The sequence below is a fragment of the Aquila chrysaetos genome, chromosome 21 (assembly GCF_900496995.4).
Source record: "Aquila chrysaetos chrysaetos chromosome 21, bAquChr1.4, whole genome shotgun sequence".
Lineage (NCBI taxonomy): Eukaryota > Metazoa > Chordata > Aves > Accipitriformes > Accipitridae > Aquila > Aquila chrysaetos.
Genome location: NC_044024.1, coordinates 11749556 through 11770879, shown reverse-complemented (window position 1 = coordinate 11770879; position 21324 = coordinate 11749556). Strand labels below are relative to the sequence as shown.

Below are 21324 nucleotides of genomic sequence, written 5' to 3'. Positions count from 1 at the left end.
AGTGGTCATGTTGATGTGGACTATCACTAGAGGGGCCTTTGCTGCTGGTCAGGACTTTGCAGGTGCTTAGGGGCCACTCTCCACTTCGGTAAAACCCACTGGGGCGTGTGCTTGGAATCTGGGTGTTCTCTTTCCTCCTTTGCCTGTGCTGAAGTGAGCTTCTGGAGAGGTCTGACGGTGGCTGGAGGGACTGTTTGGCCCTGGCCTGCTGAACCTTGAGTGTTGAGAGTTAGAGAGGCAGGAGCAGCCTTCAGCTGTGAGCAAGTGCTCAGCTTAAGAGGCAAAACACCAGTCACAGCAATGTTTCAACACATGTTTATTGCTGCTCATTGTTTCCCTGTAGTGGATCAGAACAAAGGTCCCTATTGCACATCAACAGATTTTATTTTTGGCATCCTTAAGAAATTGCACAAGACTTCTTAACCCCGTTCCCCTTTCCCCTAGCTGACTGCTGAACACAAATGAGATTTTCACCTAAATGATGGCTACAGTTTGCCCGGGAGGCATGGTGGTGCTTTCTGGGACATGGTCATGGTGGGGCTTCTGCAGGAGCGTACCGACGCATAAGAAAGAACCCCTTTGTGTGGGTGGCTTTTATGTTTGCATACAATGAGCGAGACACCCTAGACTCTGGAAAGCATGCCTGGATGATCTTTGTAGAGACACTGTGTCTACTGCATGCAACAGATAATTGTAGCTGGATCCAATTTACCCATTGAACTGTCCCTCTGGGGTTTGATCTGTGGGACTTCTCAGCTGCTGCCGAGTTTCTCTGGCCAGGCAATAACAATCCAAGCTGGACAGTGAGAATTTATAAATACAGTGAGTTTTTACAACTACAGTTGCACAGGGTGAATTGGAACTCCCAAGGTCAGAATGCAGGGTGAGACCTGCCTGGGCATGGCATGGAGGATGCCACCTTTGTCAAATCCATGCTTGCCTTTTTCTGCTCTTCCCAATTTGTGAGGGGAAACCCTTGGATGTAGGAGCTCTGGCACGGTCTGTGCAAAACCTCCTAAGCTGTGGGCATCTTTGAAGCCTTGCAGACACCAGCCAGGCTTTCAAGGTGTTTGTGGCACAGTGTGCACTCCCATGATAGCAGGGGACATCTGCCTGGAAAGGCCCTGCTCTACCACTTCCCTTGGGACTGATGCAGAGAAGACTGGCTGGGTACTACAGCAGGACTGTGCTTTCCCTTGCCTGGTGAGGTGGGGGGCCGTCTTCTGAGCTAGCAGGGTGCCCTGGGCTCTGCTGTAGCCACTTAGTGCTGTATTGCAGTGCCGAGGGAGGTGGCCGTCCCCTGGGCAGCCCCTGACCTGCATTCCCCTGGGAGAGGGGATCCAGAGACTCTGTGTGTCCATGTGTGTCAACCAATTGAGACCATGTCTGTGGAGCAGCAGAGGAGGGGAGTTGTGCTGTGTTGTGTATGGAAGCTAAAGAGAAGGTTTCTCCCCATGGCTGCAGGATGGTTGATGGGAAGCGGCTGGGGTCAGATGCCTTCTCAGTAGACCCAGGAGACAGGCACCCACTGCGGAGAGCTGCAGGCCTGCTCAAAGGCTTCCTGCAGCAGCTGGAGGCTTTCTTCCACCCCGTTGTTGACCAGTGAGAGGTCAAAGTAGTGTGCATATCGGCTCCGGATGCTCTCTGAATCTTTCCGGAGCTGCTGCAAAGCCTCTGACTGCAAGAAATGGGAGAGAGTGCTCAGCAGGCTGGGGAGGAGGGGAATTTCACAGCCCACCCCAACAGGCAAATTCCCTCCCACCATCAAAACCAACTCAAGTGGTTGCTAACTATCAGAGCATAGCGCATCCCTGCAGCTTGTCTGACAAGCTAGGAGCTGTTGTGTCATCTTTGGGAGTGTGTGTCTGGGGGTTTTGCTGGACTTTTATGCAATGCTGGGAGCATCAGGTTACCTGCTAAGTGAGGCCAGACCTGCTTGGTCTCGTATTTATCTTCAAAATGCTTTGCGGCAGCTCCCTGGGAGGAGAATGTTCACTGAGCAGCAGGCTGCTCTGCCAGCTCAAGGCCTAAGGCTGGTTTCAAGGTAGGATCCCTGCAGGATAGTCTCTCCCTGCTGGCAGTGCTGTACCAGCCTCTCTACTGGTTTGGGCTGGGATAGAGTTAAATTTCTTCATAGTAAAAGTAAGCTGCTTGCTCCCTCCTGCCAATTTTGCTATCTTGTGCAGCTCCCCAGCTAGCAGGGGCATCCTGGGAGTGTGTCCCTGCGGGCAGCTGTGCCCTCAACAGCAAAGTCCAGACCGATTTTCACATAGCTCCCTAACGGAGCTTGAAACACAGGTGGCTCCATGCTTCAGTGCTGGGGGTGGGATGGGGCATGAGCTTGGGGTGCTGTTCTCACTGCAGCTCTGCTGTGTCTTGCCCAGCAGCTCTTGGGGGTGGAGAGGGGAGAGCAATAAGCAGTTTGCCTGGGTCACGTGAGCTCTGCTGGGTCACATTTTGGCTCTGCTGCATGCCTTCTAGTAAGCAGTTCGCTGAGCTGCGGCAGCTAGCTATATATAGTGCTTGCACCAGCAGAGCTGGCCCTGCCCACTGCAGCAGGACTTAATTCCTCTGTCTGGAGGCAGTGGTGGGTGATGGGGCATGGAGGTGGGGGCAGCAGGCTGCCTAACCGCCCTTTCTGCCCTGACACTGGCCCCCCTTCCCCCCCTCCCCAGCCTGCTGCATCTGGGTTTACAATCCTCTGCAGGTTAACGTGGCTCTAAATGCCTGTGCAGTGCTTGCTCTGAAGGTTGCATAAATATCTGTATCTTAAGCTTCGTGAACCCCAAATTAATAGTTTGGAAGAGGTGGCTGGCCATGAGTCCAGGAGAAGCACAGCTCTATGGGTTTCCCTGCTTCCCCATTGCTTCCCATCTCCCTGTGGAGGTTAGCCCTCAGGGGTTGCAGGCTGCAGCAGGGCAGGGTAGGCAGCACTGCTTCCTATGTTGGGGGGCTTCCCGGGAAATAGCAGTGTGTGGCTGCCAGCTTTGCGGTGCTTGGCGCTGTGTGAGTTAATTGTGTCATCAGTGCTGCTGTCATCCTAATTTTGGAGGGATGAGCATCTTGAGGCAAAGAATGAAAGGAGCTGCTGTTTGTGTGTCCCATTTGCATTGCTGATGGCAGGATAAATGTTCCTGCTCTGCAGCACTGCTGCAGCTGGAAATGGCCCTGGGTGCTGGGCTGTGCTCCCTACTACATGTTAGCAGCTGATTATGCTGCAGGGATGATGGTTGCTGGGCAGTGTCAATCTGGGAGAGAGTTTATAGCTGCAGGAATCGCCAATTCCTGTTTCTCAGGTCTGGGCTGAGGAAGTTGCTCTGCTCTCTTGGACCACAAAAATCAATGCAGACAGGAAGAAGCTGATGTGAAGCAGGGAGAGAGTCCTGGGCTGTTGCAGTAGGCTCCCTGCCCCCCCTGCCATGGGCAGGCAAGCCTGGCCAGAGGGAGACAGCCTCGGTGCCCTGCCACCCACCTGCTCTGCCTTGTCTGTTGGGGCAATGAAGACTATGAATGGGGAGAGCTCAGCCGTGCGGATGATCTTCAGGGTCTGTGGAGAGAGGGGTGTAGTTAGAGTGTGGCCATTCCTCAGGGTGGGAGCAAGTGCAGCTGGCTGGCTGCTGTCCCCCACTACCCCATGCTGCCCCCCCAGCCAGGATGCGATGGTGCACTTGATGCAGTGGTGGGCTAAAGGGGCCACCCCTAGTCTGGGTCCATGGGCTCTCTGGATGGACTCCTGAGCCTGGGTGTAGTTGGGTGATGTGGGGACAGTTCGGCAAAGCTGGAGCAGGAGTTCCATCATGGCTTCCCCTGCATCTCATGGAGCAGGACATTAGGGCATCACCAGCCCTGCTCTGGGCTGGCTACTGGACACAACTGTCTCTTTGCAAAGCAGCACCCAGATGCTTGGTGTTGGAGAGGGGAAAGGGTCCCTGTGTGGGGCCTGTGCTGCCCCTGCACCCCCATGGCAGCCTGGCCCTGGTCTTGCTGTGACGTGGAATACCCTCACTGCTCTTGTGTCTTGGGAATGGAAATGGCACTTCAGCACTCCCTGGCTTTTTCCTTTGGGAAGGGCAGGTGGGCAGTGCAACAGGGAAGGCAGGGACAGTTACAGCCAGCACACAGGTAGCTCAATCTGTGGCAGCCCCCATCCTGCCCACCCCTTCCCCTGCTCACTACCTGGGGTTCAATGTCCAAAATAGCGACTTTGTCCTGCTGGTGGATCTTGTGCACTGTTTCAAACTTGGTGCCAAACATGTTTCCCTGGTAGCTTCCAAACTCCAGGAACTCGTTGGCCGAGATGTCCCGGGTCATCTCCTCAGTAGACACAAAGTAGTAGTCCTTCCCATCCACCTCATTCTTCTTCTGGGGGCGTGTGGTGTCTGGGGAGGGAGGGAGATGGTGAGTGCTGGCCCCCAGAAGGACTGGGGAACAGAGCAGAGCAGACAGCCTCTGTTCTGGGTGACCTGGGTGTCTTGCCTCCCCTTTCTGAGCATGGGGCTAGGGCATGGAGGACCTGTGTACCTCAGGACTAGGCTGTACTAATCCCCTTTCAACTCCTTCCTGCTTGGGACAAGTAGGGAACTTGGCCAGCCTGAGGAGAGCCACTGGGATATGTAGAGTGAGGTGTCTCTGCAGTGTGGGTGGTAGCAGCCCTGCAGCCATCTGTGGGTAGGTTCAGCCCGTGGGACAGCAGGCAGGGAGGTCCTACAGTGCCCTCTGTGGTGGCCTCTGGCATCAGGGGCTTGGTGGTGCTGGAGGAACATCTCCCCATCCCCCATCTGCTCTCAGAAGGTCCCGGCTCAAGGAGGTGAGAGGAAATGTGTCCTGTGCTGTTCCCTTCACCCTGGCTGGGTACTTACATGGGGGTGGGTACATGAACTTCTCTGGGTTGTTGCTGAGCAGAGCGTTCTTGATGTGGCTACGGCCCACACCACTGGCCCCTGCAGAGAAGGAGGGATGGATGCTGGAGCTGGGCTCAGAGAAGCCTTGCAGGAGATGCTGGGGCCCCTCTGCAGCTTTGCAACTGAGGAAAGGTGCAGAGCTCCTGGGGCCTTGCCCAGGATCTGCTTTCTGAGCTGGTCCATGGTGTCTCCCTGCCCTGGGTGTACTCACCTCCAGCCCCAGCTGGAGACAGGACCTGTGCCTGCTGAGTGGGCACCACAGCTGGGTCACGTGGGCTGCCTATGGCGTCCACCAACAAGTGCTCAGCACCCACAGCTTGGGAGTGCTTGCTTTTAATAAAAATTATCCCTAAAGATACTTAGGAGCTGGAAACTCCTGAATTAACTCTACCTCAGCATCACAGTGCAGGTGGCCAGACTATGCACAATGCTGCGTGGAGGAGGTCAGCCTGCTTGGTGACTGCTGCAGGCAGAAGAAATACTCCCCAGAGCTTACTAGGTTTTGAAGGGCAGCACTGGTCTAGCCCCTGTCCAGTCCTGGTTCCCCCCCGGGACCCACCACACACAGCCCCTGTGCTGTGGAGGATGCCTGGGGCAGGACCTACCGATAAGCACCAGAGTCTTCCTCTTGAAGGCAGGCAGCCTCACCACCTCCTCATATGAAACCACATCCAGCTGGTCAAAAACTGGGGTGGAGGAGAAACAAGACAGCAAGTGGTCAGAGCTGGCTCGGCCACAGGAGCAGGACTGCATCCATGTTGGACCACAGCCAGGTCCTTGGGCATAACAGAGGGAGCTATCAGGACTGGGCTGGGAGCTTGTCCCTGTTTGGCTGCTCAGGGAAAAGGGCAGCAGCCTCAGCAGCAAGCAGCATGTGAGGTGCAGAGGGGGTGCTGGAGTCCTGGACCAGCAGCTGCCGAAGGATAAGCCAGGGCTGCTCTTGCTCAGTAATTCTGCTCAGGACAGTAGGACATGGGGCAGGATGCTGCAGGGAGCTTGTTGCTGGCGGAGCTTTATTTATCTTCCTGATTTACGGCCATGTGCGTTGCTGGTTGGAGCTGCAGGCTGCGCTAGGAGCCAGGATGTCCTCAGGCACCTATGTTTGCTGGCCCAGGGCATGCTTAGCATGAGGCGTTTGCATGGGTGACTGAGGGGCACACTCCCTGCCCCACCAGGGACACAGCTTGGCAGCTGGGGGGGAGCAGTTCAGGCTGCTCCCTCATTGCTGAGCAGCAGCAAGGCCACCACCTGCCCTGCATGCAGCAGCTTGCAAGGTTTGAGGCCTGGGAGCCTGACGTCCCAAGGAGCCCGGGGCCAGGAGTGCCAGGGCTTGTCACTGCAGGAGAGTATGGGAGCTCAGTGCCTGGCTCCTGCATGAGCTGGCCCCAGCCTTGTGCACTACACAGCTGCATGGGTACATGGCTGTGGCCACCTGAGGGGTATGAGGACTTTGGAGAAGGGACTCAAAAAAGCTGACAGCTGTGGGGTATCTTCCAGAGGTCCCACTGCCAACACAGGTGGGCCATTTTGTCTGACTCCCATGGAGGACAGACCTGCCTCTGCCCAGAGACAGCAGTGATGGCCAGGGCTGGGGATGGAGCCCGTTGCCCTGCTCACACTTACTTGAGCTGTGCTTGGCCAGGTATTTATCTTTGCACTTCTTCTTCTTCCCAAATGGGCTACAGCTCGGGGATTCACTCTGACTGGATTGGGTGATGCTCGCCACACGCCTGCCGAGAGAGGAGGACACCACCATGGTCCAGCTGTTACCCCGAGACCTGGGGGAGCAGTGGGATTGTCCCTCAGACATGCAAGGGCAAGAGGAGCAGGGTGGCTGCTGGGACAGGTAAAGGCTCACTCTGCGGCAGATGAAGGGGATGTTTGCCTCCTTTTCCTAGCAGTAACGCTGGTGTTACCCAACACAGTCACACTCCTGGTAGCACATGGTCACTGTTCCCGCCTCCACTCCCAGATCCAGCCCTTCTGGCCAAATCCAGGGACCTACCACTCCTGCAGCTCCGGAGAAGGGATGAGCCCTGCCGACTCGGTGCAGGACCCCTCCACCCGGCCCTGCCACCAGTTGCTGTCATCCTTGTTTATGATTTGAATCACATCACCGGTCTGAAACTTCAGCCCTGCTTCCTTGCAGGGGATTAGGTTGTCTTTTTTGGGATCGTAGTCAAACTGTGCCCTCATGAACATCTGCAAACAAGAGAACAGGCTGGAGTCAGCATGGCCATGGAGGGTGGCTGAACTTGGTCCTGTCTAGCTGCCGACCCCACATTGCATCCCCTGGCAGTGATTGCGGAGCTGGCTCCAGGCACAAGGTCCCTGCTCCAGGAGGGACCCCAGTCCCTGCCGCTTTCCAGGCCTCACAAGGCCAGGTGGGGAGAAAGGAGATGCACAAAGCCTTGGGGGAAGCTCTTGGGCATGGAGCTGCAGTGAGACATGCTGGTGGGTGAGGGAGGGAGGAGGGCAACATCTTGGCCCTATTGGGAGCCAGCGAAACGGCTGCTGCTTCGAGGCAGGCCTGCATACCCCAGAGCTGGTGCTCGAACCCTGACATGTAGCCCCCCCCTGCAGTCCCACATGTGCTGCACAGTGCTGGTGAGCTGAGCCAACCAGAGATGAGTCCCACTACCTGGACCAACAGGGTGCACAGCAATCGGGGTCTGCAATGGGATGAGCAGAGGGGAACCATCGCAATGGTGCACCCTGCAATCCCATGTCCTGGGGACCCCAGGAAAGGCCACGTCTCAGCTGTACCTTGGCCTCTCCCCAGCAGAAGACACTCCCCTGAGTGGCACGGGGCCTTTGGGGAGCCAAGGCTGCAGTGTCATGTCTATCCCTCCCTGTGTCTGGCCTCTTCAGCATCAACTACTCTTGCAATGTTATGTTCATCACAGCTGCAACTGGAAAGGAGCTGCTGCTGCTTCCCAGGCCGCTGTGCCACCCTCCTGGGGCTGGGGAAGTCCTGGGAACCAGGAAAGCATGACAGAGCGGCCTTTCCCTCTCCCTTCTGCTCACTCAGCTTTTTGGAGGGAGTCTACAGCACCTGCTCCCACTGGGGCAGCCCACCCTGCTGCCTCCCCCTGGCCTCAAGGCCTCCTGAAGCCAGCAGGCAGCTGGGCGCCTCTGGGCTCTTGCTGCCCCCCCAAATGTCTTTGCAAGGTCAGGAAAGAAACAGCATGTGGCTTTTGCACACAGACCTTGTTTTCCAGGAAGCCTGTTCAGGAAGAACAGACCATCAGAGAGCAACAGGATGGATGAGTCACCTATCCCCAGGAGGAGGGCAGACCACGCATGTGCACCCAGCACTTTCTGCACTGCTGCTTGCTCTCAGTGCCTGGATGAACAGTTTCTCGTCTAAAACGCTGATGCAGCTGCAATTTGTCTCTGGCCAGTGCTACTGGCAAGATCAGGACCAGGTCAGGACTAGGGTGGGGGCAAAGCCAAGGCAGGGTATGGAGGATGGGGAGTGAAAGGCAGGGTTTAGGGAACAAAGTAAGGCTGTGGCTAAGCACAAACCTCACATTGCCTTTGTTACCCTCCTGGGGCTTTTTGTCTTGTGGGCCTGAGGCTGCTGGGAGCCCCCAGTCATGGTGCAAAGTCCTGCAGGCTCTCCCACAAGTCATGGGTGGTTCCTGTTGTTTGAGACTTCTGTGATCACTCAGGAGGGTGCTAGGCCCTGAGCCAGCAGCGTGCCTGAAGGGCTGCCCAGCAGTCATGCCATCACCAGGAGATCCTTCTACAGGGGAAGCAGCACCATCAGAATCAGCCTCATTCTTGTTCTAATGCAGGCTTTCCCCAAGTACAACCCCATCACGTTATTTATCCCAGAAACGCAGCATGTAGCAAGCGGGCAAGAGGATTCATGTGGGCTGATGCCTATGTCCTGTCCTCAGATGTGATAGGCAGGGCCTTGAAAATCATGCTCCCTGGGTAGGGTAGACCATGCTGTCATTGTTCCACATCAAAACAATTTCCCACAGCATGTCCTCCTTCAGCAGTGCTGCTGGAGGCACAGGGCCAGCAGGACACAAACATGGTTCTCTCCCAGCCAGAAAAGCAGAGCATATGGATCAAGCTGTGACATGAGATCTCTCACAATGGAAGACAACAAGAGTGGAATCTCCTTTCAGTATGAGGACTGATGTTTGCTTTGAAAGCACTCTCTGGCACCAGGAAGCTGGTCATCAACACAAACACACAAGGGTCATACAGCAAGCACTGCCCAGGTGCCTGCCTGGAGCCCTCTGCTCCCGCTTCTCAGCCCTGATACCCCAAACCAGACATAGCCAGTCACTTTTGGAAAGACCCTCCCTTACACCAATTAGGAATTAGCATTAGACAGCTCCAGGCACCACCCACAGACTGCAAAGGGCCAGCTCGAAATGCAAGCTATTTATTTGCTTGCCTGCTGCCAGCCACCTCCTCGGGCTAGAACCCCAGGTACTGAGCAGGCTCCAGCATGAGAAGCCCCGATCTTTAAAGTCAAAAGGCTGCAGTTTGTGCCTGGGAACAGGTTGGAGGTGACCTCGAGAGCCCTGAGTGCTCAGTGCTTCTTCTCATTAAGATCCTCCCAAGCAGACCTGCCCCAAGAGACACTCAGTTGGCCTCAAAATGGCTGGCTGCCAGGCTGTAGGGCAAGCCAGGGCAGGGGGTCATCGTGATGCCAGGATCTGCACCATCCTGCCTGCCAGGCCCTGAAATGATGGTGATCATGCGGATCCAGGAGTTTAAACAAAATCAAAAGTCCATTCTCGGCAGTGGACTGCAACAAGCAGAGACACGGGCAGCCCATGAGCTGTGTTTCTGGGGAGCAGACAGCACCACGGCCCTGGAGACAGGAAGAGGAAGGACAACTGTTGCTGGGAAGGAGTTTGTCCCTGTGTCCTTCCCTGAGCCCACAGCCAGCCTTGGGCAAACCAGCAACTATGTTCTTTTTCTGAGGTAACTTTTCCCCCCTGGCACTGAGCTGGCCTGGCCAATTGGAGCTGGCTGGGTCAGGCCAGGGAGAGCAGATGGACAGCAGGGAAGGGCAGACATGGGCCACTGTTTAATAAACAAACATGTGCAAGGCTGGTTGAGCTGGAATGGGGACAGCATGGGCTGAGCAAGAATCAGAGACAGTTTTCACTTGCCACCATGTTCAGACACTTCAGCTTCTCTGGGTAAGGAAGGATGGTGACATGGGCTCCACCAGCCCAGCACCATCCACCCCCACCCTCTGTCTCTGAGCTCCCCTCCCACTCCTGCCTGTCCACAGCGCTGGGTTGGTTCCTGCACCCAGAGATAGGACAGCATCCCAGCCACTATGCACTGAAGTCTTGTCAGAGGAGCCAGCCCTCGCCACTATCCTGAGTATTTTGGCCACAGCAGGACTTCAAAGGCAAAGCCAGGCAGGTGTCACCCCCTGCCACAGCACATCACCCCCACCCTGGCAGTGGCAGCAGGTGCAAGGAGCTGCCTTCCTCTCCCTCACCACTTCCTTCCTCCCACTTGCCACTCACAAGCCTGCTGGCAGCATCTGGACCTACGTCACCCTCCTTGCGTCTGATGCACTGGGCATCAATGATGGTGGGGAGCAGCGAGAGCCTGGTGCTGCACCTGGAGTTGCTGCTGTGGCCCTGTAACGGGGATGTGGTTCTAATGGCCGTGGCTCTGAAGGTGGCAGGAAACTCTCACGCTTCCTGGTGTGCACATGCCACTGCTTTCCCATCACCAAACACTGCACATGTACCACTGCGGCTCAGGCATCCCAGGTGCATGTTCCTACATACACATTGGGTAAATACATCCACATGGGGCCAAAATCTGCTTGTTTGCAGTGATGTAAGCACAGGACAGGTCCCTTCATCCTCCAGCAGCTCAGGCAAGGTGACTGGGCAGCCATCCCCTTGTCCTTCCCCTGGCTCAGCACAGCTCTCTCCCCAGCACTGGTCCCTCATGGTTTGCTCTGGCCCCACCTGGCCCCACAACTGTGTCCCGGCACAGCCCACAGGTCTGGAAGCTGCACTTACCTGGAGAGCAGGGAGGCGGCTTTGTTGGTTGGGAATTACTTTTATTGAGACCATCCCCTTGGTTTCTTTCTAGTGAACAAAGGAAGGGGAGAAAGAAGAGTTGGAGGAGGTGATGCCTGGAGGCAGCCTGACAGCAGCAACCTGTGTAGGGAGCTGCTGAGTGCCAGGACCTGCAAAGGCAAGCGTCCTGGATGCTCCCAACCATGCTGTGATGCTTGGGGACACCACAGCCTGGCCAGAAACAGCTCTGCTGGGGCTGGGCTAAGAGCTGTGGCAGCATAGCTTTGCCATGCTTGTCCCATCCCCATGGGGGTACACCAACACCCCCACAAGGGACTGGCTGTGGGCACTGCTAAGCATCACTGGAACAAACATGGAGATCTGTATCGTCTCCGGCCTGGCTGCCCCAGTGAGGAGCCTGGTTCTGCCAGGTCCCCTCCATCTGTCCTCTCCATGCTGGCTTCTTGCTCCTGCCCTCCTGGTGACATTAGAGGCACAGCACTCCCTTGCCTGCCACAGGCCAGATGTACTGTTGCCCCACGTGCTTCACAAGACCTACATGGTCCTGTGGGGACAACCACATTTGGAGGCTTCGAGGGGCCTCCTGGGCCAACTGCCCTTCTCAGGAAGCAGATAAAGACAAGCTCCTCCTTGGTCCTGCTGTCTGGAGCAGGGACGTCCTGCCACCAAGCAGGAGAGGACCATGGCACTGCAGCAGGGCCAGGCCTCCTGTTGAGGCTGCTGGTGGGTGTCCTTAGCAGCACCACCACCACCTCCCTCCAGCCAGGTCCCACATGCTGGGCATGGACCAGAATGGCCTTAGTGTGAGAACCCAAGGCAGGTCTGAGACTCTGTCTAAAGCTCTCTCTAGCAAGGGCCTGGCAGGATCACCATGACCTCAGCAGCAGGAAAATGGCACCAAGGTGACCTGCAGGAGCAGCTCAGGTCTGCAAGAGCAGCCAGCCCCTGGGCTGGAGTTGCACACCAGCCTTGGCAAGCAGAGGTGGTTTCCAAGCCCCACACACATCAAGCACATGTCAGGGACCCAGCCAACAGCCTTCGCTGCTGCTCTCAGGAGGCCAGAAACAAGCAGCAAGCACAGAGCACCAAGGCTGCGTACATAGACCTGGCATTTGGCCGTATTGCGGCACAGCGGCCCTTGCTCCTGCCACATCACACTGCTGCAGGCAGCTGTGTGTTGGGTTTGGTATCTAGGAGGGGGGTGAATGTTCAGCCAGCATGCACATCTGCAGGCCAAATGGGTCCTTCCTGGGAACAGCCCTGCAAAAACAAATACCTACCAGCATCTTCTGCAGCTGGTCAACTGAGTGGTTGCTCACACTCTGCCCATTGATTTCTATGATTTCATCACCCACATGAAGGGAGCCTGCCAGCAATGGGAGAAACATGAAAATGCAGGACTGAACAAGAGCTGCTCACCAAACCCAAACTACACAGCTCCACCAGCCTCCCGACCCCCTGGGCAAGCTGTGGCCAGGACACTGTGGTGTTTGCCTGGGCAATGCTTGCAGAGCCACACATGTCACCTAAGCACATGGGACCAAAGCACAAGGGGAATGAATTCTTCCCACTCCACCCAATACACACACTTAATCCAGTCTGAAGATCATCAGGTTGCTTTCCACCGTGTGTCCTTCAGCACTTTAGACTAGTCAAAGCACCTGTTTCAGGTACAACCCCAAGTACCTCACCTGAAGCCAAATGACAGCCTCCTTACAGGGCCCTTAACACAAGCATTCTTGACTTTGTATGTTTTCAGTTTATATACCCAGCCAGATTACAGCCTCAGATATACTGTTATAAATCGGGCTCCAGCAGCATTATTGGAATGGCTCCTGGGTTATTTTGCCAGGGGTAAGCTCAGACTTCCCACTTAGATCCAAGGCTGGAAAAGGGGCCTCTTCTAAGAACAGAACATCTCATTTCCATGCCCCCTTGGCAGGACCCAAAACCAGAAAATAGCACCTATTTATTTCTTTTGGCATCTTTTGGTCTGCAGAGCCAATCCACAGCAAGCCTGTCCCACCTGTGCACTTTAGGAATTGGAAGAGCTTTCGCTGCAGTCTCTGGGGTATGATCCATCTCTTGTTACAGTGACCCCATCACAAGACAGAGACAGACGGTCTCCAGTTCCTTTTTGGAAGAGCCCTTCCCCCAACCCTTCATTTCTCCCTAAAGCCTCCAGTATAGTAACATGACAACCATGCAGCAAGATCAGTGAGTCCTGAGTTCCTGACATATTCCTAGTGGAGGAACAGACACAGATGTCCACATCACAGGGGAAAGCCAGCAGTGCTGGGGGGCTGCCTCATCTCTGCACAGAAAGAAATGAGCTGCAGACGTGTACCCCATACACTGCCTCTATGAGGGCCTTGTTACCTTGTCTGTGAATCATGCCCCCGTGGAAGATCCTGGCCACCATGCAGCTCTGCTTGTCGTTGAGCTTCAGCGTGATTCCCTGGAAGACAGGAAAATCCGTGACTGCTTGCTGGAGGGGAGAGCTCCTGCGCTCTGAGCAAAGTCCTCTCCAGGCCCATGTCCACGGTGGGCTGTGCAGTGGCTGGGGGGAAGCCCCCTGCTTGGCCAGCTCAGCCTGCTGCAGCTCCTCTTGGCAGAAGCGTCACCACTCTTTGATGGGGCTCGCTCCAGGTCCCCAGATAGGAGGCAGGATCCAGCACCTTCTTCCTGTGGCCAAGGTCCCCAGCAATCTCCTGCTCCCCCTGAGGCCAGCCCACTGGCATAGATCTACCTGCCCCTCCACCCCCTTGGGTGCCACCAGGCTTTGGGATCTTGCCAGCTCTCACCATGGGCTCTTCCGTGACCTTCTCGAACTGGATGAGGCGTATCTTCCGCACCTCGCGGCCGTTGCTGTGGCAGGGGCTGCCCAGAGTCGCTGAGCCATTGGTATAAATGTCCTCAGTCATGGTGTTCAGGGACTGAGTGATGGCCTGTCGGGGCAAAACAAAGACCAGGGTTTAGGGGCTCTACCTGAATGGGGCCTGGGAGTGCTGGCTCGCCGCTCTGGGGCTGAGCTACTCCACCGTGTTAGGGTGCCTGGGGTGCAAGTGGGGCACAGAGGGAGGAGAGACCCATGGGGTGGAAGAGAGGACAGTAAGAGCAGGAAAAGAAAAAGAGCAAAAGAGCTTCACCCTTGAAGATGTGGGCTTGATCTGCAGTTCTCCAGCCTGGGAAACACAGGAGGTAAGACAACTTTGGAAAAGCTACAGATAGCAGAAGCCAAAAGAGTCCACAGCTGATCATCTTCTGCAGCAACAAGTCCCAAACACTACTTGTGTGTCGCAGCAGCGCTTGACCCACAGCTGGCTTGTTGCAGAGCATAAAGCCAAGGACAGCTTCACCAAGTGAACGGAGCAGTTTGGGACTCACCCCTGAGAACTGGGGCCAGGCTCTGCTCTTGCTCAGTGTGCAAGTTCAACCTTTCTTCATCCACGTCAATGGGCAACCGACACAGTGCAGCGCCATGTCCACATCAAAGGCACTGAAGGCAATGTGCTCCCAAACCAGCCAGAAACTCCCCATTCCCCTCCCCAGCTCCCAGCTCCAGGCCAGTTCATGCTGGCCAGTACTGGGAGGCCAAGCAGGGGCTTTCAGCCACGGGGAAACCTCTGTTCTTCATCTACAGCAGGCGCTGGCACCAGGGCAGGTGGAGGGTGCATGGGGTCCCAGGCAGAGACCTCCAAACCCACCCTGTCATACAGCAGGGACACTGCAAAGTGAGCTGCCACCTCCCAGTCTGAGAAAGCCTGGCGCAGTCCTGTTCAACCCCTCAGGCACGCTGGGCAACGTCTCTGCACAGCTTGCAGATGTGCCGGTTTGGCGCCAAGTCCAGTGGACTTCCCTTGAGCCTCTCCCAAATCGGTGCTGGCCTAGCAAAACCCAGGCCAGCTTTGATCTGCAGCCCCTGTCCACCTTGTCAGCACGCTCAAATCCCCACACCAGCCTGTGAGGCATGGCAAACCCTCCTGGCTGCCCTGCTCTACACCAGGCTGCCAGCTTTGCTGCCCAGTTCGCAGCTTGCACCCTCACTCCCAGCAACACCTGGGTTGGGAGCCACAGCCAGCAAAACCTGTGGGGGCACCCAGCAAGGTCCTCACTGGCTTTAGTCCTGCATCAGCAACACAGCACACCATGCCCAGCCAGACAGAGCCAAAACCTCTCCCCACTGCATGCCGACTTGCCAACACCTGACTGACTGCCAGGCTCTAGGGCTCCGTGCCAGTGGCTGGGGAAGCGGCGGCCTGACCCTGCCACCCCAGCTTGCTCTCACCCACCACAGGCACCCGACCCAGTGTGGAGGAGGGGGCAGCCCCATGCCACCAAGCGGCAAGATCCAGCCAGGCCATGGGGAGGTTTGTGCAGTGCAACTGGGGTGAAGAGCATTTACTGGTGGGGTGCAGTACAGCACTAAAGCACAACAACATTAGCTTTGGTAGGGATGTGCTGGAGTGCTGCCTGGCTGAGACAGCGGTCCAGCCCTGCACAATGGCCCAAAGCAGGGAGTGAGCTGAAGGCAGGGGCAGCAGAGCTAGGACTAGCCAGGCCAGTGGGAGAGGTGCTGGCAGAGAGGGACAGATCAACATCGAGGCATGGGCACTGTTGCAGCCTCAATGAAAGGGTGCTGGCAGGGCCAGGCTGGGGCAGGAAGGGTGCAGGGAGGTGTGTGCCCATGCTGCAGCAACAGGGAAGGTGTGCAATTTATTTTTAAGCCAGCTACTTCTAAGAGAGCCAACCAACCTCCTCCTCAGAGGAAAAAGGCAACTGCGTGGGCTCCGGCTGCCAACGGCTTAAACGTGAAGGAGGAGGCTGAATCCCAGCCCAGAGCAGCACCCAGGCCAAGGACTCACAGGTGGAAGGAAGAGCAACTCGCAGCCCCCCAGCCTGACTTGCCAGCCCCAGCAGGGCACGCTGCTACCATGCCATTCACAGGGCAGAGGGACAGATCCAGCAGTGCGGGTGCCTAGAGCTGCTTCTCTGTGCTCTGCCGGCTGTCCCAGCTCTGCTGAGCGGGTGGGAGGAGGAAGAGGACGAGGAACTTCTCCAGCCCTGTCCGAGGCCAAAGTGCCCATGTGGTGGTTGAGTCAGCACAGATCACACTTATCTTGGTCATGCCTTGGGAAAGTGTTACACCATGCAATCTCCAGCTTCAAACTTCTAGGCTCAGCAGAGTCCAGTGACCCAGGACACAGCACAGTCTGCTCCAGGTGCTGGAAGTTCCCATCCCTGCTGTCTCCACCATCCCCACTAGCTGAGCCTCCCAGCCCTGACGTTTGCTTTTTGCTGAGAGCTGGAGAAAACACCCAGCCCTCGACGCTGACACAGCACCAGTGTCACCCTGGTGACTCCCAGAGAGCAAGCCTTGTCACCAGAGACTCTCTGCTGTGCCTGGAGATGGCCACCAGCACTTGATGGCAGCTCTGAACCCAGCAGGGTCCTCTGGCAACTCCCTCTGCCCCAAACAGAGCCACGCTGGGATGGTGTGGGCTTTTGCTGACTGCACTGGGCAGCCAGTGGATGGGGATGGGAAAGCGCCCAGCTCACGAGGAGGACCAGGACCCACAGGGTGGCAGATTCCAGCCCCAGTGTTGGGCATCCAGAAGCCAGAGACAGGAGACGTGCATGGCTCTCATGCTCCGTGCATGTGAGCCGGCCGACAGGACTGCCTACCCTGCACTCTCCTGGCAGCTGCCATGCTCTTGGCCGGCTTGGCCTGGTATAGCTTGTGACCTCAAGAGCCTTTTGAGGCATGCTGGCAGCAGGCCAGACACTGCTACTTATGCGCTGCTCCACAGGAAACATCTGCGAGTGCTGCTAACAGCCAGCTCCGTGGCCACCAGCCACTGCCAGTTCTGCACAGCCCTGGGCTTGGTCACCACTGGAGCCAGCCTTAGGGCAGACATGGGACGAGGAGTTTGTGGGGCTGAGCTGTGCAATAGGGCTGCTGGGTTCTGGGCAGGGCCGAACTCTACGGGTGCCTTGCAGCTGGCTGGTGAGGGTACAAATCCTCACACACAAATCCTGCTCCAGGTGGCAATGTGCAGAGGAGACACCAGTTCCATGGGTCAAAGAGGTGCACCCCAGCCCCCTCCCTGCATTTTGCTCAAGACCCCAGACTGCTGCCTGCCCTGTATCCTGGGGCAGAGGGAAGGGCACCAGCTCCCCAGGCAGCGTTTGCCACCAGGGAACTTGGTGAGTGTGGATTAATCCCCGGCGAGGACCCCAGGGCTTGGCGTCCTGTCCCCTGGCAGGTCAGCATCATCTGCCAGGGTTGCTCCTGCTGCTATGCTGGCTCAGCTGGGCTGCACGTCACTGGGCAAATCAAATATTAACTGGGCAGCTTGTTTGCAGGAGGCTGAAGCAGCACTTGGGGAAAGCAGCACCGTAGTGCAAAGGGCACGTTCGGTGGTTTGGTTCCTGGGCTCTCCTTGCTGCTCTAACCAAGAGACTTCAGTATCAGGTAGCCTTGGAAGAGCAGGGCTCCCTGGTGAGCACATGGAGAAAGGTCAGATGATGCTGGCTTTGCAAAGCAGGCCCCCAAAGTACAGCAGCTCAGAGGCAGGAGGGAACCCTGGAGCTGGGATCCCCCAGGATTGCCCTCTCAGCTGGCAGGGAGACATGCTCTGCTGCCCACAGTGAGCAACAAAATCCCAGCTCCCTCCAGGAATCACCACCCCTCACATTATAATCACTGTAGGTGTGTGCAGGGAGGCTGGGGCACTGCTTGGTGCAGAGATGTCCTGACCCAGCAACATCTCCTCTGGCCCTCTAGTGCTCCAACCTCACTGTCCGGCAGATGTGTTCATCATGGTCTCAGTACAGCTTAAAAAACACAGCAATGTGTAAAAAGAGCAAACTAGCCAAAAAAAAATTGAGCTTGGGAGTTGCTTTTGGGCTGCTCCAGCAGGCTGGGGAGCAACAGCCATGTGCACATTTAGAAGTAATTCATCCCTGCCTTCTGCCAGGGGCTACTGCCTTCTCAGGTCTGCCAGCACAACTGCAGGAGCAACCTCACCCAAGACCCCTTCCAGCAACATGATCCAGTTTTTTAAAACAAACAAACAAACATTTAAACCAAACAGGATTACATTGCTGACACTGGGAAAAGGCCCGGCAACACCAACAAGTCGCAGTGGGAAGGGGAACTGCGAAATAGAGATACAAGCAGCCGTGGAGGCCAGAAGATGCCGCCAGCTCTGCATGCCCTCGCACTGACTCCAGATCATGGAGTGCTGCAATGGAGAAGGGCCAGATTTTCAAGGGAGCACAGTCAGTTTTGCTGAGGCACCATCTTCCCACCAGGAAAGGCTGATGCAGCCTTCCAGATGTGTTTGTGAAACCGGTCACCTCCAAGGGAGAGTCAGTAAAACCACAACACTCACAGAAGAAATCTTGAGGAGCTGCCCAACTGCTCCATCCCCACCTTCCAGAACAAGCCCTTCAAAATGGCTTTTTCCCTGCAGCTGTTACAGACTGGAACGCTGCAAAATGCATTTGAGATGAAAAAGTTGGAACCAGCCCTCCCCACTTCATTTTGGTAAAGCCCAAAAGTTTTGCTTGGCTTTCAACCACTAGTTTTGCCCACAGTCATTTCAGGATTTGGTCCCCGGGGACTGTGGCCTCAGTCTGCTCTGGAGCTGGCACCAGTTGGATGCTGGGATCTGCTGCCCACAGGGAAGCACAGTGTCCCCTCTGCACCCTTAGGCTCAGCTCTCTCCAGAAATACCCTCCTTTTCTCCACTGGGCTCTCAAAGGTCACATTTGCTGCCTATTTTACAGCTGGGGAACTGAGTCATGGCCGATAAGAGGACATGCCCAAGGTCACCCTGCCAACCAGGTACACAGCTGGGAATAAAGCCCACACCTCTTTGGTAAATCTGTATTTGCAACTTGGGAGATAAGGAAAAGATATGCAGGCATGTGGTGGGGCTCAAGGGAAGACAGCAAGTGGCTTCCTCCACTTTGGCTTGTTTTCTAGCAATGACACAGCTTCCACTTGCCGAGGGTTTGCGTGCCCTGCCACCATGGGAGGAACACAGGACAGCATTTCCAGCACGTGGCTCTGCCAGAGGAAATGGGGAAGAGAACCTCCTGGCCACCCTGTTTGACTCCAGCCAAGGAGCAGCCAGCTGGACCCCGCACCTCTCCCAAGAGATGCTGCTGGGCAATGTCCCTACTGTCCCACAGCGGGGCCCACAGCCACCCTGGGCCAGCACCGTCTCTCCATGCACGCGACACAGAGACGAGCGTGTGAGCGACTGGCAAGCTCAGGACATGTAATGCCAGTTGGGTGCCAGCCCTACAGAGCTCCTCTTAAAAGGCCCCAGGCAGATCCCGGTTTGCCATCTCTCTCTTTATCCCTAATGGAATAAATATACCGTAATGCCAGGGAGCTGTAGGCCAGCTCCTACATTTTCCATGCCCTGCTGCCACTGGCAATTTATCCCTGCTCTGCCTGCGGTCAGGCAGGTCCTCTGCCTGGATCCTACAGGCAGAGGGATGGGAGAGCTCCTCATAGCACCTGCCTGATCTGAGCACTTTGCTTTAAAAGCTTTTTTCTTTTTTTTTAAAGCACTCTACCAGGGTTGAGCCATAAAAAGCGCACAAACTGGTGTGGGACAGATCTGACAAGCCTCTTTTGTGTGGCGGACGGGCCAAGGACAATTTCCTCCCTGCTCTCAGAGGCTTCCCACAGCTGCAAGGAAACCTGGAAACCTCAGCCCAGGCACATTATGCCATGGCTTCATCAGGGACTCCTGTTCAAAGTTGAAAATCTCTGCTGGGAGAAAAGCACCAGCTGCTTAGCACCAGGAACTGTTGACCTGTTCCCGGCTGCACCCAAGCTAGCCCAAATGACACCAGCTGGTGAAGGATCACTCCCAGCAGAACCGAGACGGCTAGTGCAGACTGCTCTCCTTCCACTGGAGGTGGGATGCATGCACCCCCCGGCCCACTCCCTGCCCTGGGGTAAGTGTGAGAAGGGCTGATTGCATCCTCCTTCTCTGGGGCTGAGACCCACCACCACCACCCCTCCAGCCCATGCTGTGGACCTGGAGATTGCTCAGCAGCTGAATCAGCTCATGTGACAGGCAGTTCCAGTTCAGACCAGCTACAACTTTGCAGCAAAACAAGCACAAGCTCCTCCGTGGCAGGATGCTGAAGCCTTCCTCCCCTGCACCCACCTCCTTCTTCCCTGCCCGGCCATGCTGTGCCGGCCACGCTGGCTGGCCATTCCCCCAAAGCGCCTCCCGTTCCCCAGCGAGAAGCCCTGCTCCTGGGGTGTTGGGGACCGGCAGTGGCCCACACAGGGCACGTACCTGGACGCCCACCTCCTTCCCGCCGTAAGGTCTCTGCCTTAGGGGTCCTGCTCCCCGCTGCGTGTGCGGAAGGGGCGGGATGGAGATGGACCCCCGGGGGCTCTGTGCCGGGCCAGAGCTGGGTGCAGGGTGCTGGGCTAAGGGCCCGCGCGGAAGGGGGGGCACTCCGGGGCTCCCTGCCCGGCCTCGGCGGGGAAGGGGGCCGGAGAGGCACAGGCGCGCTCTCCTTGGGGGGTGCCGGGGCCGCCGCGGGGGCGGATCGGGGCTGGAGGGCGGCGCTGACCTCCAGCCGCCGCTCACCTCGGGCTTGGCCCGGTTCTGCAGGAGGTGCTCCAGGTAGAGGTCGGAGAGCGCCGTCCGCATGCTGCCGGCGCTGGCGCTGCGCCCCGACTTGAGGGTCATCCCGCCGCCGATCCGCCGCTAGCAGCTGCAGCCGGTTCCGCTGGCTCCAGCAGAGCGCTCCGGCTCCAGGAGCGGCGCGGGCTAGCCGCACGCTCCGCCCGTGTGGCAGCGACGGGAGGCCTGCGGGCGGCCAGGCCTCGCGGTGCGGGGCGGAGCCAGGCGGCCGGGGGCGGGCCGGGGCCGGCCCCGCGCCGGCGCACGGATGCTGCGGCCTCGTTGGGCCCCCGGCGCTTGCTACGGGCAGCTGCCGAGCGGCCGGCGGCGGCGGCGGGTGGTCCCAGAAGTGGCGGGGATGGGGCACGGCGTCGCCGCACAGGCGGCACATCAGCACCGCCAGCTGCCAGTCAGAGCCTCGCCTCGCTGCCGGCGTGGGGTCTTTTCCCCCGTGAAACAGTGTCCCCATCATGTCTCTGCTGGGAGCGGCCCCTGGCCCGAGCCAGCCCCTGGACGTGGCCAAGCACTAGCAGAGCTGTTAGCCTGCACAGACCAGGGAGGGTGCTGACAAGCCTGGACGCACATGGGACCCTGCTGGGGTGGACTGACTGCACCAGCTCGCATGGTTGCCAAAACCAGGGGAGGAGGCTGGAGCTGAGAAAGGCTTTGTCCCCTCACAGCCGGGGCAGAGGCCCAGCAATGACACCGGGA

General features: G+C 57.2%; 1 protein-coding gene across 3 annotated transcripts; it reads right to left on the bottom strand.

Annotated features, from left to right (window-relative positions):
- Positions 1–299: 299 nt before the first annotated feature.
- On the bottom strand, positions 300–20841 carry MPP1 (membrane palmitoylated protein 1). Of its 3 annotated transcripts, XM_029996674.2 has the most exons (12): positions 20578–20839; positions 13750–13893; positions 13325–13403; positions 12226–12311; positions 10925–10993; positions 6907–7103; positions 6525–6631; positions 5507–5587; positions 4860–4940; positions 4177–4379; positions 3473–3547; positions 300–1678 (listed from the first exon to the last, which is right to left on the bottom strand). In XM_029996674.2, exons 1-12 carry the CDS (start codon positions 20677–20679, stop codon positions 1502–1504), a joined length of 1401 nt encoding a protein of 466 aa, XP_029852534.1. In that variant the 5' UTR covers positions 20680–20839; the 3' UTR covers positions 300–1501. The 3 variants fall into 3 exon arrangements, with proteins under 3 accessions (XP_029852534.1, XP_029852536.1, XP_029852535.1); XM_029996676.2 differs by lacking the exon at positions 4860–4940 and having other exon boundaries at positions 20578–20841; XM_029996675.2 differs by lacking the exon at positions 10925–10993 and having other exon boundaries at positions 20578–20841.
- Positions 20842–21324: the final 483 nt, after the last annotated feature.

Bases quoted from the DNA above. Each gene is read 5' to 3' on its own strand.
- MPP1 (XM_029996674.2), bottom strand. From the start codon at position 20,679: ATGACCCTCAAGTCGGGGCGCAGCGCCAGCGCCGGCAGCATGCGGACG. The intron at 4,380-4,859 runs GTAAGTACCCAG...CTCCCTCCCCAG, and splicing joins GTTCATGTACCCACCCCCAT to ACACCACACGCCCCCAGAAG. The intron at 3,548-4,176 runs GTAGTGAGCAGG...CTCTCTCCACAG, and splicing joins TTTTGGACATTGAACCCCAG to ACCCTGAAGATCATCCGCAC.